We start from the raw sequence: 18,836 nt of genomic DNA on the forward strand, positions 1-18,836 counted from the left end.
CAAGGGAGACTGATGTTTATACAGTACTTCGAATGTCCAGTTTGCTGTAGACCGGTGTAGTTAGGACCCTTTTCTGCACTGACATTAGGAAGGGGGGTGGCGTGCAGCTGTAACTGTGCTTTCAGGTTACTTCCGTCACACAGCAGGACACATGGAAGTAGCATCTGTGCAGTCCACACGCAGGGCTCCACCTAGGGACCTGCAGTTTCCAGTATGTGTAAAATGCATAAGACAACCTGTGAAGAGCTGTTCAGTCCTTTGTAATGAAAAGTCACTAACAATGTGTGCGGTGATTGTGCCATTGTTCGGAGTGACCACTTCATTTGCCTTGCACTGGAGGAGAAGGTACTGGCTAGGCAAAGACTGAAAGGGGATTTGTGGAATCACTGGAAGAATGCGCTAGGTTTTTCAGATGACTAGACACCTGAAGGCCAAGAATGCTACTGGGAGAAATGAGATAGAACAGGATCATCACTAAGAAAAATGAAGACTGATTCTTTTATAGGGAAAAGGGGCTATTTTAACGGCTGCCCCTCTATCTGTGATTCATCTCTCATCCTTGCCCTTTGTTGGGGAATAGATTATTCAGCTAATCCTTGGCTCACTGTGGGGGCCTGTTGCTCACACCCCTCCCTCTCCTACCTGCTGATGTACTAGACCAAATCCAGTTCAATGGTTCATCCACCTTTTTCTCTTATAAAAGGTTTCATCCTGGCATTTCATTTAGTGACAGCAAAATCTGTGATCTTATACAATGGACACCAGAGAATTTGCCCTTGTCTCCAGGATTGTTTTTCCTTCCTTCCCCCCCCCCCTCCCCCCCGGGTGGATGAAGTGAGTGAGTGCTTATGAGACCCCTTGGCTCCTCAGTGGAGCAGAGGCTGGAAGTCCGGTAGTACAGGAATGATTTCTCTGCAGCTAGGGAGAACAAGGCCCACTTACCAGAAAGATCTTTGTCTGTTGGTCTGTGAAAACCCAGTTTGACCCAGTCTAGGTAGGCCTCCCCAGGGGGAGGTGTTTACAACCTGAGTGATATATCTTAACTCCCCCTCCGCAACCCCGTCCCGTGTTTGGTTCCTGGAGGAGTGGTGGGAACCCTCCCCTCTGGAGTGGCATACAATCTCTGGCCCACGGTGATACATAAACGTAATTCAATGTGGTTCCCAAAGGTATTGCATGATATAGCTGTTACAGCTGAGACGGGGGCAAGGCACCAAAGAGGATCCCATGAAATGCTGGGTAAAATCCAATTTGCTACCTGGCCGACAGAAGTTTCTGCTCTTCCCTTCCGGTGTCTCCTGTGTCTGAGGGCTTGTCTACACGCAGATGGTTGTGTTGCCTTATCCGTTTCTCAGCTGATACTGTTGACAGTTAAAGCAGGATGACCTCCCAGTGTGGATGCAGTTCTAGAAGCATAAAGGGGTTCAGGGACCAGGCCACCTTAACTCTTTGTCTAAATCAGTATAGTTCCAGTGAAGCAAAAGCCGTGCGTGGAACAGCCCGAACGCAGCAAAAGCCACTGCAGAGTTTCTTTAACACAGAACAGCATTCGTGTTCTAGACATCCACCTCTCTGCTCTGTCTCGTCTTCCCCAACCTGGCACCTGGGAAGCTATAGGCAGAGTTGGAACCCCTCTTCCCAAAGGAGTGGGACTAAATGTGGGTCCTGCAGCCTTCTGCTCGACTTCTGTTTTCCCCGTAGGCAGCGCCAGCAGCTTGTCGGACTCTGACCCCACTCGGGGAGGGTGGTGCTGAGTTTCCAGCACGTTAGCGAATGCTCTGTCGCCTCCCGCTCAGGGGCTTTGCTTTGAGGCTTCCCTGTTGGGACACACCAAGTTTAGTCTGACATGGACTCGCCCACAAAGGTAACTACCGTCTTGAAATGTGGTGGTTGAAGATTTTGGAGAGGGGAGACAAATCTTAGCTATCATTCAGTGTCAGCTGGTTCTGCCCGTGTCTCCCCTCTCCTAGGAACCCGAATGACGAGGCTTGGGCATTCTAATCTATCGCGGACGGTGATGGAAAAGAAGCTCTACAGGCAGAGGCAGAGTTGACAAAGTGAGACTCGCGGAAGGGAATGCACTAAAGCTGCAATCCCTCTCTCTGAGCTCAGCAATCCCACTGCAGGTGGGGCTAAATGAGGGGTGGGAAGAGGGGTTTTATGGTAGAGCACCAGTGTGCCAGTGTCCATACTCTGCCTGTTTGCTTCTCTCACAACAGTGTCTGTATTTTCTTCCATCCCAGTCTTATGCCCTTTCTGAGCTGGTCTGTCCAGCCTTCTTGGCATTCAAATCCTTCCTGAAAGCTCCTTCTACCTCCACCCCCACAAGCCAGGCGTCCTTGGCTCGGTAGCAGAGCAGCAGGTGCTCTTGTATACGTGCAAAATTAAAGTGGGGAACTAAGACATGTACCACATGCCACCCTGCCCCCTCTACTCCCCCTGCTTTCTCTTTCTCTTTGGAATCTCTGCAGGGCAGGGGTTTTAACCTCCTACTTCTGCCCCAAGTCCGGCATGCTTTGGGTGCCACTGCACTGCATCTGCCTGATGCAACTTGCACCCTGTCAGAAGAGAGACAAGTTCACTGGATTCAAGATGAGAAGGTAGAACAGCAGACGGGGTGACTGCCCCTGGGAATTCTTCAAGGCGGGGATGATGGCTCCCATTCTCCTTAGTGGTCTCCAGAGCAGTTCCCCTGGTTTTCCATTGTCCCTTCACTCTCATTAGTCTTGCCTCACCCGATCAGACATGTAGTCCATCTAGTTCCATGGCCTGCCTCCCAGGAGCGGCCAGCGACTTCTGATTCAGAGGGAGGAGGCTGTCTCTAGAAAGTGCCTGGCAAATTGTGCAGTGCCGAATGTGCCACCTGGACTTGTCCCAGAGGTGGTGTGATGTGGGTTCTTCCCGCTTGAACTTGTGTGCTGCCTTAATTCTGACCACCTCTCAGTTACGTTTGCACAATGATGGTAGGTGAGTGCTAATTGGGTGGAGGGTAAGGGCCAGAGCCCTGACGTCTGTTCATCCTGGATCATTGGCACCCAATGCCACAGAGCAGACTGGAGCGCTACAAAGTAGCTGACTATGGAACTTTACAAACGTCATTGTGGGGAGCCACACACAGATAAATATTGATTTTTATTTCTCCTCTTTGGCGAAGAGCAAATTAATTCCAGCTCACGTTGTTTGTGGCTATTGGATTAATAGGCGGCAGCGCTGCTCCAGCTGGGACAGTGGCATTTCTCTTTATATGAATAGATGTCAGCTTGAAACATCATTTTATCTATACAACAGAGTTGAAATTTGCAGCAAATGCTCTTGCCTTAGGGGAAATGATGTAACTGTTTTACCGCCATGTGACAGGAGCTGGCTTTGGAATAGGGACTTTGAAGGCGCTCAGCATGTGTGATTCATCACAAGGCCTCGACACAGCAGCACAATTATCCTCTGTGAAAGCCAGTTCCCCTCCCTTCTAAACCTCCATCCTATGCAACTGATGGAGTCTAAGGAGAAAATTTGTTTAGTGCTATGTTCTGCCCTGTCCTTCACCCACGGGGAAACAAAGAACTTTCTCCTGCAATGCTGTGTGCTGGTGTTTGTTGCCACTGTGCTTCAAAGGGGGTCTTTCTACAGTATCTCGATACCTACCCCGTAGTGTGTTAATTTGTGTATAATACCTAGAGCTTTGGGTGAGCCCTGTTACATGAGCAGAGAGTTGAAGGGGCTAGTTTCTGAGCAGAGGTTAAGGGAAACCTAGAATGTACAACAATCCACTCCTCTTTTGACCCTGCCCTTCAATGTTTTCCCTGCAAGAAACACCCACCACTAAGTCAGCCATGTTCTGCTGGGAACAGATTATCAACGAGCCTTGGAATGAACCTGTAACCACCCCCCCCCCACCTCCGAATGCAGTAATGGGGTGTATGATGAGCGTGAGTAGCACTTGGAGTGGATAGAACAAGTTAATCCAAATCAGCTTGCATTCCCTCTCCAGCTAAATAACTCCTCTGGCTCCATGTCAGGGACCTGTTTGAAGGAGGGTGGGCTGGTGGCTCTGTGGCTGGGAGGATGTGAGGGGATTGAAGGTTCCACGTTTAACTCGTGAGGACGTGTACATGTGACCAGTAACGGTCCATAAACATACTGGTCTGAATCACTAGGTTTGGCATGTTTGTCCTGTCATCTCTCCTTTATGGCCTTTTCATGAAGGCATGCTATTAAACATCTCGGCACAGAAAATTAACACACATTAAAAGTGTACAAACTTAGCCAAATACAATTTCTCCCGAAAAAAAGAAAGGAATCGATTTTAGAAGACTACTGAGCTGTAGTGTTAATTATAAATGATCGTATAGGCGTTTGGGGGAGAAACCGCAGGCACTATTGATTGGTGCTGGCAAGCATACAGCACTTCCACTATAGCTATGAATTAAACAACGTGAACAAGCTCAATAGTGCTAATGCATACTGTGTCCTTCAGGGTTTTTGCCTCTCTGCTTTAGAGATGTCTGTAGGGTTTGTGGGTGAACAGAGTAAGTTGAGACAATGAGAAGAATACAGATCTGTCAAAAACGTTCAAAAAGTAAATGCTTAAGAGGTACATAAAAAAACAAAGGTAAAAATGACCGTATTGAACAGCAGAAGAGCCATTGTTAAGGGAAGAGAAGAATTCCAGAAAGGGGGAGTCTGATTTCACAAAGACAGCTATCTAGAAGAAACAAACTCATGACCAAAATTTGGCTGCAAAGCCACAGTGAATGTGGGAAAATCCCAAGCAGGAGAGAGGCTTTTTTATAGGAGTTCAAGTAGAAGGTGAAAAGCCAGTGTGGCAACTGCTCCAGAAATTGTTTACTGGTCTGAGGATTGGGACAGCGCCCTCAGGCTGTTATGGAAATGTGATGAGGAAAAAAGCAATCTGTTTCCTCCTACACTTACTGTTAAACAAACTCTCTAGATTTAATACATCTGAGCCTCACACAAGAGCGAAAAGGGGAGAGTAGAAAGAATAGACGAAAACGTGTTTAATTAGAAACTCCGCTTCTGTTAGGGTGTTTGAACTGTGAAGCTCTACCCTTTGATCTGAACCACTGTACATCAGCGGGCAGCTTTCTACCGTCTCTGAATGTGCTGCTGCCATGTGATGCAGCAGGCATCCCTAGCTTTGGTTAGAAAAAGTGAGTTGGATTTGAGGGTTTTTCTGTTCAAGACTCCAAGGGACGAAGTGGTCTAGCTCTAGCATAACTTCCCCACCAGAGCTGGAAAGCAGACACTTTCAGGCCAGGCTCAGGGTACAGTGGTACCCCCTGCTGTCCTGTCCTGTGAGCAACGTGCGAATGGAAATCCCATGAACTTCAGTGGGATTCCCACCTGCAGATCAGGCCCCAAAGCCACAAAAATGGTGTTTGTGGGAGACCAGTCAAAGCCAGTTTGAGTTGCATTTTGCAGAGAAATGTGTGTATTTGTCCCATAATGATGCTCTCTCCTCTGTGGGGGCTGCTGCTTGGATTTGTGGAAAAACATTTTTATGTGGCTCTGGGGCATCTCCTGCTGCTCTGCCTTGTTTGTGGAGGAGCTGGAACAGGAGGGAATAACATACTTTCTGCCTCAGAGTTGGGGAAATCTCTTGTAGGTACCTTTGCAGAGAGGGGTCTTGAGAAGAGGAACGTGGCTTTCTGCATCGGTTCGGGGTTAGCATTCCATGTGCAGGGCTCAGAGGTGAAGATGGTCCAGTGCCACTGGTTGAGAAGCTGACAAAGAGAGGCGGATGAAGGGCTGGGGGCGTGGCCCAGAGAAGATGTCTTGATAAGTGACTAGGGGAGGTAAATAAGAAGGCGCAAGAGCAGAGGTGTAAAAGTGAGGACCGTAAGCTTGGATTTTGGGTGATATGAGGAAGGGGAGCCAGTGGAGAGATTGTGAAGGGGTGAGGTGGTTGGGGGAGAGAGGCACTAGATGGAACACTGGCCTGTTCTTGTGTTCACCATTCAGATGGTGGCATGTCAAGACTTCCCACCACATGAATGCTTAGCAAGCGTGTACGCGAGCAGTCCCTGCAGTCTGAGTCCGCTATAGTCACACTGGGGCCTCCCAATTATCTCCCTCCCATTCCTCTAAACAATGTAATTTTGCCACTTTAATAATCTGAAACTCAAGCTGGGTTCTCCCTAACTGCAGCAAATCAGAGCCCCAAGTCCCTGTCCGTCTGCCCCTCCCACCAGTGCTTGTCATGTCACAGTAGTGTTAGATGCAGATCTAGCAGGGAGGTGAATTGGCAGGGGTCACAGTTCGTTTAAAAGCCATTCTCTGAATGCTAGGTGAAGATGTTTGCAACTTCTGAGAGTGCCTCCTTCCAAATCTGTGGGGGTTTCTCTCTCCCACTGGAGCCCTGCTAATGCAGTGGGGGAGGGAGGGGGGAATACCCCAACACTCTTGCTCCGACAGCTTCCTGGGGGGTGCGGAAGGCTGGCAGCTGCACTGAAATTTGGAACTTCACAAATAATTTGACATCCTGTGAGCTAAAGTAGCTAAACTTCCTTTCAGTCAGATCCCTCCTGCCTTCACCATGCTGCTCTCCCTCCTGTGGAGGTCTCCTAAGAACTTCTGTGACATGAATCTTGTGGCTCCTGCCACGTGAAATGCAAGCTGCCCCCTCCAGGCTGGGGTGTGTCCTGAGAGTTTGCGCAGCACGGTCAGTTATTTTTTGATGAGGGCAGAGCGTGTTTCGCTGTTATTACTGATGGGAGAGATTGACATAACTGACTTCATTTCTCAGGTCTTCTCTTATTATTCTGGATTGACCTTGCCATGAAATCGGTGCTTTCCGTTTCCACAGAGAATGTCTCTACTGTCCGAGGGCTGGATTGGCTGCGTGACGCTGTTTTGTGAGGTTCTGAGCCCTGACAGTATCCACAACCATTTAACCTTTTACAAATGTTTTAAAGTGTCGCTAGAGCATCGGCCTTGCAAGGAGACGGAGCTCCCCTCACAAAGGCCACCTCAGTGTGATTACATCTGAAAACGGCTCCATGGAGGAAATGTTCAGAACATCCTCCTTTATCCTGCGGCTTGGAAAGATGAAGCTCATATTCAATATGGGGAGTTCCAGATTTTGACTAGACAACACACAAGGCAGCACGGCATCCTGGGCGGGGGGTAGTGGCCAGAGGCTTCGCTCCCAGTTTCAAGGGAAGAGCTACTAGCACAAGCCACAGGAGAAGCTCTTGGTTTTTATAAGCAGTGGCATCATGCAGGTGGGCTAAGAAATCCAACCCCGCCCCCCGGGCAGCAGACAGTTGTGATCTTCAAAGTGCTTGTCCTGAAATTCACGCAGAAGGGGAGCCCTCTCCCAGCCCTGCTGCCTGCTGGAGCAATTCCTGATTTTCATTTGCAGGTCCCTCACCTTTTCTCTACAGTATCAACCTACGCCTTTCGAAGGAAGGTGTGGAGGAGGAGACATGTACCACGGCTGTCGGGGCGGACAGGAAGCATATAGAAGAGTTTGTTCTCATTTTAGTATTAGCATTAGGCTTTATTCCTACATCCAGAACAGGAAGTGGCTTCTGCCTTGTATTTAATCTCCCCTCTGTGCTCATCCTCTTTATTTTATGCTAAGATGCAATATTTACTCAGGTCTTTGCCCCACTCCTCTTTGCAAAACGATAAGCATATTTCAGTTAGTCAGGTGAATGATAAGGCCACGGAGAATGGATTATTGATTTTCACTGGACTCTACTGATTTGCTGGGTCAGTTTTAGTGGGTTTTAACATGCTCATGCTTACATTTGTCTGATTAAATACCATTGCATAATTTACAAAGCACTTTGCAGCTGCTGCTTCTGCATTATGAAGAGCCAGCCAGACTCTCAGTGTGAACCTGGGAGAGGAGGGGAGGTGTATGGCTCCACTCCAGCTAGCCAAGCCCCATCAAGGAAGGGTTCTGACTTTACCAGTGTAATAAAGCTGCAAACAGTTAAATGTGACCGCTGTAACAAGCAAGTGGCTGTGGAATCCGAGCAGAACAGGAGGATTTCTGCCCAGGACCCCTCTATGCAAATAAAATTTACTTCCACAACAGACCTTTGTGTACAATTTAACTCAGTGAACCCAACAGCACAGTGGTTCTCAACCTGCGGCCCAATCAGCACAAAGCTGCAGCCTATGTGACATCCTCAGGGCCATACGGGTAGCATTGGATGCAGCCCCCATAACACGCTGTGGTCCACTTATGCGGTCCCTGATGGTAAACAGGCTGAGAACCACTGCAGCAGCAGGATCACAGCCTCTGCTATTACTTACTCCTGGTGAGTTTCTACTTATTTAGACCTAGCCGTGTCTCCATGGTTCTTATAGCAAGACGGCAACAGAAAACTGGCTGTAGATTTCCCCCTTAGTGAGAGTGGCTGCGATTGAATCTCTTTAAACTCTTGGCCGAGTTATAAGATGCCACTAGCACTATCCCAGCCCGGCCTCCTGTTCTTGTAGACAACTGTCTTTCCCCTAGGAGCTATGTTACTGCCCATACAATTCCATTCTGAGAGGAGCTGCTCTACGCTGACGTCTGTCCCGACCGGATTGTGAGCTGCAGATGGGAATGTGGGCAGGAGACACTGACAGTAGCTGAGAACTGCACTTGCATTACAAGATGCCATTAGGCTGCAGGACACTTACAATTTCCATCTCGGATGCTATGTCGGCATCAAATTAAATCCCTCTGCCAACTGGACTCCATCACTCAGCCAGGTCATGATGGGACACAGTGCAGAGCCTTGGCCTTCGCGTGTGTCTGTGTCCCCCTGGAGACCTGGGGGGAGGGTGGTTCTCATGCTGCAGGTCCCAGAGCCCCGGTTACCATAGGTACCACTGCAGAGCAGTCTTCACTTGCTCGGCCTAAGGGCTATAGGGTGTAGCTTTGTGTGCACTGGCAATGGCTTCATGTTGCTTGGGTCTAAGTCACTATCTCACACTACAGTACTTGCGTGGAAGAGCTGGAATCCCATCTGTGGGTCTAGATCAGTCTCTGTTCTAGGGGCCTGGTCTTGTTGTGCAGACACGGGAGTGGGACTCAAGACCTGGGTTCAATTCCTGGTTCTGCCATTCTTCCCGTGTGACCTTCAGCCAGTCATATGATCTGTACCTCCATTTCCCTATCTTTAAAACGTGGTTAATACTTTCCTACCTTACAAGGAAACGGAGGATAAATTAATTTGTTTGAGGCTCTCAGTTACTATAGTGTGCTGTGAAACGGAGAGGATGTGGCAGTTCTGTTGGGCAGGGGAAGACACAGATGTCCTGCCATAATCTGAGCAGCTTTGCCTTGTGCATCTGAATGCTGCATCCCTACTAGCACCTGCTCTCCTTCCAGAAAAGGTCAGGCATGAAAGTTGATGTCACTTTCTTCCTTCGATAGAACCATCTCCACTCCTCCCTCCACTGAAATGCAGCAGCTGTGTATGTAAGAGCGAACCTTCCCACGGGTGCATCTGCCAGGTTATCTATCTGCCAACCTACAGCACAAATCAATGATGCTTGTTTTGCTACTATTTTGAGCGCACACAGTGTTTTAACAAGATGGGAACAAGTGCACTTGCTGTAAAGAATGCATGGTAAGCGAGGTCGCTTGCATGAGCATCAGTGATGGGACTAGGAGGGAGGCAGGCAGTTTAGTGTGCTTGGCACCACAAGTTTGGTCATAGAATGCTACATTATTGGGTCATTACCATTATCTAACATTTACATTGTGGAAGCACCTGAAGGCCCAGGAGTGGGGTGCAGACGACAATAAAAATTGGGGTGCCATTATGTAAATCAATGGTGTGTCCTCATGTGAAATACTTTGTGCATCATTGGTTCCCCCCCCTTTCCGAAAGGATAGGGCAGAATTTGGGGCATGGGAGAAGATTGGAGAAGCATTCCAGAAATGGTTAGGAGGCCTGGAAAAATTCTTCTAGAAAGAGACATTGAAAAGTTTGGGGTTGTTTTCCTTAGAAAGGAGACAAGAGGGGATGTGAGAAAAGTCTATGGCATATCGAATGGTCTGGAGTAGACAGGAGACTGGGGGATTTTGTTCTCCCTAACACCACAAGGGGACATTCAAGGAAATTCTTCATCATCATGGCAAATCCCACAGGAACGTTGCCTCCTTGCAAATCGAGCACCATTCTCTTGCAGCAAGAAGTGAACAAACAGGAAGGGACAAATCTGGTAGAGGGGAAAACGCTGGGCTTGAGCTTTTTGCAAGGTTTGCTTAAAACAAAGACTGCCAAAAATATACACTATTGTGCTCTCTTAAATGGACCCAAGCTAAGAGAATAAGAGCAGGATCCAAAGGCCACTAATATTCGTATTCTCTGAGTCCTAGTTTGGCTTCCTCACCATGATTAAGGGCCTGTGGTTTGTTATGACTTGGGCAAGGCATGGAGATCTGGGGAGGCAGTTGTAGGCAACTGCATGCTGCAGACCCTGGTTCCCTATTTCAGTGCATCATCCTGCAGCTTCCCCAGCATTCTGGTGAGTGCCAGGAAGGCCGACAAGGAGAGAACAGCTGCTTCAGTGACAAGATTTCTCCCGATCGCTCTATTTTTGCTTCCAAGAATTCTGACCTGACCAGGCTTAGGAGACTTGGCTTGCATCCCATACAGAAGTAGTGTTGACAACGGCCAGGCAGTTGTTAGTTTTTTGCATGGCTGTAACGTTGTGCAAGAATCCTATTTAATTTGGGTTTTCAGAGAGAAGAGCGGATTCACTGTCCTTTTACAAATAGGGAAACAATCCTCATTTTAAGGTTGAACGCTGCACAAGATGCTATCGATACCCACTGCAGCAAAGCTCCTCTGCTGTACAGAGCTGAGAACGGGCAGCAGCTCATTGCAGCGCCTGCAATACTGACTGTAAGCAATGCTTCCGTTTCTGCCAGCAGCTTAAGAGAAGATGTCTCTTACCGCGCAAAAAAGAAGAGTTACAGACCTCTGGGAACGTGGCACATTAGTCTTGGGAAAGCGCAGAGCTGGAAGTCTCTCCCGTGCTGAGCGGGACTTGCAGTCTAAGCTGTGACAGCATTTTGTTGTTGTTACTGGACACATTTGGGGAAGCTTGTTGGCAAACTCTGCTCCATTCTTTCCCCTGATGCTCTTGGTTTGCTTGGCTGGTATTGGGTAAAGCACTCTTGGAGGAGGTCTCACAGACATGTGCTCTGATTCGACACTGAAAGTCTATGGCTACTGAGCATGCTTCTCCTCTTCCCTGGGTGCACATGTACCTAGAACTGAGACAGGACATTGCAGGGATCAGGACTTAAAAATGTGGGTTTGGGGCAATTCCTGAAAGGCCGTTTATGTAACATTTAAAAAAGAAAAATTTCTCTCAGTTGCATGTTAGACCACAACTCTGCCAGCCAGCAATCCATACCTATGCCAGACTCCAGACAGCACAGAGAATGGTCAGCTGAACTTTGCTCTCAAGGAAGAGGAAGGATTAATAAGATGCTTCATGCCCCACTTTGATTTGACTTCCAGGGCGATGTGAATTCCAAAAAGACTTTGCAATAGATGAAAATCTGCCTTTCACTTTGTGTTGCCTGAGCATTCCATTGCCCTATTAATAAATGTCATCCACAGCTGATGCTGTATCTCTGGTACTTTGTCCTAAGATCACAATTGTAGCTGCCAGTATTCTATCACAGTAAAAAATTAATGAACTCCACGGAGTGCCCTGGAATAATCTCTTGTAAAAAGAACAATCTCAGCAGTGAACTCCTTAACAACGATAAGATAGGGGTGTTTTGTGGGACTGTGCAGCTAGGAAGTTTAAAAGTGATTACGTTTAAATATTCAGGAAGCTGATGCAGGCATAGCAGACAGCAGCACCTCCCAAATGAGAGGAAGGCGAAGCCAAGCAAAGCGTGGTGCCGAAAGTTCTGTTCTGCTCACATGTTCGGCTTGAACTCCAGCTAAGTCGATCTCATTGCAGCCCCTATTGGCTCTGTTGTGGGAGCTACCTCCAGCTGACACAGGAGCTGTCCAACATAGCAAAGGGGTCCCGACTGGAGCTCCTGCTCCATAAGCAGTGCAGGAAAGCGCATAGATCCAAGTCTGTCTGGCTGATTCCTCCATGACTCTCTCACATTTGTTTTCAGGCTTCTCTCGTCCCAAATGCTTTCAGGGTCACCACTGAAATTACTTCCTTGTTTAGTTGAACCTCAAAGGTAATTTACAGAGAACACATGGGAACCAAAAGTTGTTTGTAAAGTTTATTGGGTTTATATTCTTATCATTCAGTATCGATGACTATATTATACCACTTCACCACCCACAATCCATCTCCTGTGTTGATAAAGCCATACTTCTCCTATTTGCCCAGGCATGCAGCTTTGTGGCTTGATTCTCATTTACAATGAGTCTCTTTACACCACTCTGGCAGTGTGAAGGGGCCTTAGTGTAAATGCTCTTGTTGTCATCGTTGGCTCTTCCCTTTTTCAGTACCTCCCTCCCATTCAGACTGTCACTAAATCCTACTGCTGTGTCTGTGTCATCCCTGGAACTTTCCCTGTCCCTCCTGACTCGTAAAACCCTGGGCCATGCATTATTCATTGCCTGCCTCATCCTGCAGCCCCCTCCTCCTTGTCCTTGCTGAGAGCCCCCTTCCTGCCCCCCCCCATTGCTCTCCTCATGCCTCTCCAACCTGCTGTCGCTAAAATCTGGCAATTGCCCAACTCTTTCCTTGACTCTGCGGATAGATTTCTGAACACTGAGACCCAAAGCAAAGAGGGCCTCAGGAACTGGGAAAGGCTGATCACTAACAACCGCTTTGTTTGCTTGTGCTGCCAGAACTCGGCTTGCCATAACAGTCTGTCTGTCTCTTCACAGCTTGCCCTACTGGATTTTATAAGCTATCCCCCCGACTCCCTCTCTGCTCTCCTTGCCCCGAGCACAGCTTCACACATCGAGAAGCCTCCACGTTCTGCACGTGTCAGAAGAACTACTCCCGGTCCCCATCAGACCCGCCATCTGCCTCCTGCACCCGTACGTCTCTCTCAAGCAACATCCGTGGTTCGGTAACTGGAAGGGAGAGAGAGGAGCCAGCCAGATCTGCCGCATGTGCATGCGTGCGGCCAGTGCCCTGGGACTGGCCAGGCCCATGGCAGGCCAAGGAGCTGCCCCCCACCCCGGTGGCTAGGCCACCAGCACCCAGGCAGAGCCGCTTGCCCTTGGTAGCCGTGTCCCAGGGCATTAGCATCACCGGGCATTATTCTGGGTATTTCAGTAGCACTCACAAGGAGCTAGGTGCTTTCCAAACAGATAGGAAAAGCCAGGCCCTACCGCAGGGAGCTCACAGTCGGAGGTTACAAGGCCTGAAATCTGAGGCTATGCCAGTAAGGACTGCAGGCATTACCCCAATAAAACTAGGGCAAGCTTGTATAGACACAGTCTAGCCTGGCACACTTTTTTAATTAAATGGCATCAAGTTAATTAAATTTGATTAATAGATACTACGGTGATGGGCACTTTAGAATTGCTTATATAATAAGAAGCAGACTTCGTGGTTTGACTGACAGCTAGCATGAGTGAGATGTGTCTTATTCTTGGCCTCTCTGCAGAGCCAGATGGCTTGGCTCTAAGCTATTTCACGGTGGGAACCCAGCAAAGCGTGGAGCAGTGTGAATAGCTGGCATGTGTAAAGTGTCGGCAGGTATCAGACACTAAGGGTATGTGGGCACTGCAAGAACGGGTGTGTCCTTAATCGGGGTTAAAATAGCAAAGTTACGGCGTCTTGGCTTTTAACTCCAGTTAGCAGCTTGAGTTCAACCCCATGCTTCCCTACAGGCTTTCATTTAAGCTGCTAATGCAAGTTAAAAGACAAGCTGCTGTGTCTTCACTGCTATGTTAGCCTGAGTCCACTAATGCAGATTAGCTAACCTGAGTTAAGAGCACACCTTCCTCTGCAGTGTAGACATACACTCAGACTGCAGGGAGACTGATCATTAATCCCGTGCTGCCTTGCTCATCGCTTTCTTTACAACGTTGCTTCAGTGTGGACACTCTCCGTGCTGCATCTCCAGCACATATTGCACGTGGGCGAGGTTGCGGGACCCCTTGTGTGACTGGATGGCATTACGATTGCCAGGCTCTCTTGGATCCAGCTTTACCTCTGCCATTCTGTATTTCCCCTGCATTCCAGTGGCAGTGCCAGTGTGGTGTTATCTGTGATGGGCCTGCACTGGTGCTGCTGGTGGCTGCACCCAGTGCCCATGCAGTGAAACGCTCACTCTTCTGCTTGCAGGTCCCCCATCTGCTCCAAGGAATCTCATCTACAGCCTGAAGCAGTCCACGCTGGTTCTGGAATGGAGCGCGCCAGCAGACTTGGGCGGCCGGACCGACGTCACCTATAACCTCCTTTGTGACCGCTGCTCGGTGGCTCTCCGGCAGCAATGTGAGCAGTGTGGCAGCAGCGTTGGCTTTGTGCCCCAGCAGACCGGATTGGTGGACAGGACCGTTACCCTGGTGAACTTGCTACCACATGTTAACTACACTATCCGTGTGGCAGCTGTCAATGGCGTCTCTGATTTCAGTGACTTGTCAAAGCCGCAGTACGTGGAAGTGAACATCTCCACCAGTTTCACAGGTACGAGCCACCCCTGGCTGCACTTGCTGCTTTACTCCCCCTCTGCTCCTTCCTGTGAGCTTCTGAAACGTGCACTTTGTGATGCAAGAATCCTGAAGGGGTAAAAAGGGAGCGCTGTAGAGAGCGTCCCCCGCCCAAATCCAGTGAATGAACCTCCCCCAGCCCACTTGCACTACGAATAAGGTTCCAATCTTAGCCCTTGGCTGCAAAGCCCACAGCCACTGGCTTTAACTCCCCTCCGTTTCTATGAGCTGCACCCAACAGCTGGTGGGATGGCTGGACACGCAGAGCTGGAAATAAACTATAAAGCTGGGCAGGGCTCTGTAGGTAGCTGTTCTTTAATACAAGTAACTAGTGAAACCAGCAATGCCTTGCCCCTTTAAGGGCTAAGCAAAACAGAGCCCACCTAAAGGGTGGACAGGAAGGGGACGGCTCAGCCTGCTAGACAGCGCTAGGACTGTCTCCCGTCCGCCTCAGTGACTCCCCCAGCTTTCTGCTGACTCCAATGGGAGCTGCCTGGCTACATGCAGTGCCTGTCTGGCCAGCGAGGCGTGCAGCTGACTGCGGAGTATTGTCCAGCATGGCAGTGGCATAGAATGAAGTTAGATGGCTTGGAGTTCCTACCATTTTTGTTAATGTAATGCTCTCCTGGAAAGCCCAAGGTTTTCTGAGCAACTCTGCAGCTCTGAGCCCCGGGACCCCCGGGGAGGAACAGTCAGGTTAGCACGCTGCAGCGCCCATCTTTACAGAAGGGGCGTGGGTCACTTTCACTGCTGGGCCAATATGCTCCTCTTGAAGCAAGTGACATATACAGGAACCACTGGGCCTGATATGCAGGTGTGTGATCGAGAGCAGCTGTTTCTGGAATCCCAGAGATGCTCTGAGGTCATAGTGCTGGGACGTGACGTTCCTCGGCAGAGCTCCTGGGAATGCCTGGTTGGATGTTGTCTCCCCAGTAACATGAGACCATTTGCCCCTGGAACTGGCCTGTCCAGCACCGCAGCCCGTGCTCCGTGCCGAGCCGTCAGGGTCTGGGCTGGTGCTAGCTGAGGGAGCAGCAGTTTCCATAGTCTCTGAAAGAACTGCTGACCCGTAAGCACTCACTGAGAGCGCTGGGCTGGGGGATACAGTGCGCAGGGCTGAGTAGTCACTTCACAGGTCCCTGCATTCCAAATGTGCTGGCCATGTTCCTGTCCTAGTCCATTTCCTGGCACCTTTACCAGGAAGCCAGAGATCCTCTCGTTTGTCTACCTGCTCTCATGATCTGCTAGGAGTTTTTCAAAGATGGCTGAGCGAGCCGGAGGGGTTGACACGCCTGAGCTGGTTTTAACATAGCTTTGGCTGCTGGGAGGATGTGATTGCCATGGTGATTGCTCACGTACAGCTCGGCCAGTGGATTTCCCCAGTGTGAGGACTTGACAATGCCGGCCCCCACCTCCTCCCGGGGCCTCTCACCTTCACCCCGTCCGCTGGATACTCAGGGTCACACAGATACTACAGCAGTGATGAGGACCGTACCAGTGCCTAGGCAGATAGATGGGAAGAGACCAGGGCAGCTCTGTGACACTCGGGCTGGGTTTTCATTGCTAGAATACAGAGAACAGAAGCTTGCTGGGTTTAGAAAAGCCCATTGCTCAGCAGTGAAGATGGCCAGTCGTTCCTCTGCTACAGACAGGGCTGGATGAATGCAGGGGCTTTAGGGGTTGCAGCCCAGGGCCGCAGGCTAAGGGGGGCCCTGGCGCAGCAGGGCTCAGGCAGGCTGCCTGCATGCCGTGGCCTCACGCTGCTCCTGGAAACAGCCGGCTGCTGGCACATCTCTGTGGCCCCTGGTTGGGGCAGAAAGGCAGCTCCGCGTGCTGCCCCTGCTCCCAGGGAATCGGCAGGTGGGAGCTGTGGGGGAGGCACTTGTGGGCTCAGGCAGCTCACGGAGACACGCTGTCCCCCTCCCACCGGGGGCACGCCACCCGGCCGCTTCCGGGAGCGGTGGTAGCGGCCAGCCTGCCTGAGCCATGCTGTGCTGCCGGTCGGGAGCCACCTGTGATAAGACCCCGCACCTTCTCCTGCACCCCAAGCCCCTGCCCCAGATCCAAACTCCCTCCGGACCCCGCACCCCCTCCTGCACCCCAACACCCTGCACTAGGTCAGAATCCCTCCTGCACCAAACTCCCTCCCAAAAAGAAACTAATATAACAGCTGTTCTAAGGTAAGACGTAGGCGATTTTGCATTAACTTAACTATATTCTACATGTTTTAAGACTGAAATATAACCACAGAACGGCTTTATGTTAATTAAAAGGCAAGTTTAGTATAGCGTTAATAGCCTCAATGCCATAATTGTGATCATTTTGTTTTAAATTCGGAAAAAGACTTGGAGACAGGGGCCCCACATAATCTAATAGCCCTGGGCCCACAGGAGAGTTAATCCAGCCCTGTCTGCAGAGCCCTTAGCTCTCCTTGTACTGTGCTATTTCAAAGCTACACAAGGCTATTCTGACGGTGAGGTTCTGAGCTCCATGGAGCTGAGAGTCCATTGCATGATTAAGTTACAGTCTGAATTTATGGATCACAAAAGTGTCTTCAGGGAATCAGTTCTTGCAACCCAGCCACGTGAAACTCCTTAACAGAGAGTGATTCAGCAGCTGGCTGTCCCATAGGACTAGGAGAGCGTTAGAATTATTGGTTACATTGTTTTCTCCAGGCCACGTTTCAGGGCACAATTTCCCATTGTAAATTTCTTCCTTCTCCTTAGGGGCTCACACCTTTAATTTCCTGACCTGAGCAGAACTGAGGAGCCTTTCTGTCTGCATGCCAGAGCCCTTCCCTAGTGGAGAGGGGCTTGTTCTCATTGCTCCAATCCAATTATATTTCTGCAGGTCCCTCTCCATGATTTAAACCTCCTCAAGGCAAGCCCGCGATGGCTTGTTGTGTCCTTGTCTCTCCCTCTGTTGTTGTTAATTTGCATGAAAATCCATTCCCCAGCCACAGTTAATGGAGATGGCTCATCTCCATGTCCCTCTCCATAGGAATTGGCCAACAATTTAATCTTGAGAGATTAAACTTGGATCTTGTTATGAATAATTTCCCCACTGTTTGATCAAATGTTTTTGCTCACGTAGCTGCTTTTCCTTTCCTCACTCAGTCATTTCTGTGACTGTGCAAGGCCAACATGGACCCATCCTTCCGTACAGGAGACCTCTTCTGGCCAGTGGAGGGTCCTAGCTTGGTAAAAAGCTTTTAGTGCCTGAGCTCATGTTAACCCCGTAGGTCCATGTCAGGCAGTCAGATGGCTTGATTCAAAAGTAGAAAAAGTCAGATTAGCCCCCAGGGAAATGCTGTGGCTGCAGGAGAGCTTGTTAGGGGAGCTCTCGGAGAGGCGAGGGTGGGAGGAAGGTGTGTTTGAGCCACTCACAGGTCACTGACTGACAGATTCTTGCTGCCATTGGAAAAAGACTCTTTCCTGGCTTGGCAGCAAGCAGGCAGAATGTGTTTCCGTGTTGCTTTGACTTATCCACAGGTGGGAAGCCAGCACTGGTCACAGCTGACAAGTGGGGAAGGACAAGAGGGCTGATTTGCAAGTTTCCAGAACCAGAGTGTATTAGACACAGGGACTGGGTGAATCTGTTGGCTGAGAGGGATGAGAAACAGAGAGAAGTTTCTCTAAAACAGGGGCTCTCAACCTTTCCAGACGACTGTACCCCTTTCAGGGTCTGATTTGTCTTGTGTACCCCCAAGTTTCACCTCACTTAAAAGCAACTTGCTTACAAAATCAGACATAAAAATACAAAAGTGTCCCAAGCACACTAGTACTGAACAATGGCTGACTTTCTCATTTTTACCATATAATTATACAATAAATCAACTGGAGTATAAATCTTGTACTTTTCAGCGTACAGTATATAGAGCAGTATAAACGTCATTGTCTGTATGAAACTTTAGTTTGTACTGACTTCGCTAGTGCTTATTATGTGGCCTGTTGTAAAGTGAGGCAAATATCTGGATGAGTTGATGTACCCCCTAGAAGACCTCTTTGTACCCCCAGGGGTATGTGTCCCCCTGGTTGAGAACCACTGCGCTAGAGGAGTTCCCACAAAGGTCTCCCAGCAGAGGGCGGTGGGGAGACAGGTGCTCTCAGAATCTGTATCCCGAGCTATTATGTCCTACAGGATGAGACTAAGACAAAGCTAGGACAGCAACTCTTCTGCAAGATCCATCCTCCTCTAGTGAGAGAG

General features: G+C 49.4%; 1 protein-coding gene across 2 annotated transcripts in view; it reads left to right on the plus strand.

Annotated features, from left to right (window-relative positions):
* The window catches only part of EPHA10 (EPH receptor A10), a 109,775-nt gene that overhangs the window by 41,272 nt on the left and 49,667 nt on the right, over positions 1-18,836 (plus strand). The window contains exons 4-5 of one of the 2 annotated variants that reach the window (XM_074934701.1): positions 12,852-13,007; positions 14,266-14,607. In XM_074934701.1, the coding sequence (XP_074790802.1) occupies positions 12,852-13,007; positions 14,266-14,607 (498 nt within the window). The remainder of the gene's footprint in view (positions 1-12,851; positions 13,008-14,265; positions 14,608-18,836) is intronic. The other variant, XM_074934702.1, reaches the window with a different exon arrangement.

The sequence above is a fragment of the Natator depressus genome, chromosome 19, assembly GCF_965152275.1.
Source record: "Natator depressus isolate rNatDep1 chromosome 19, rNatDep2.hap1, whole genome shotgun sequence".
In the NCBI taxonomy this organism is placed as follows: Eukaryota; Metazoa; Chordata; order Testudines; family Cheloniidae; genus Natator; species Natator depressus.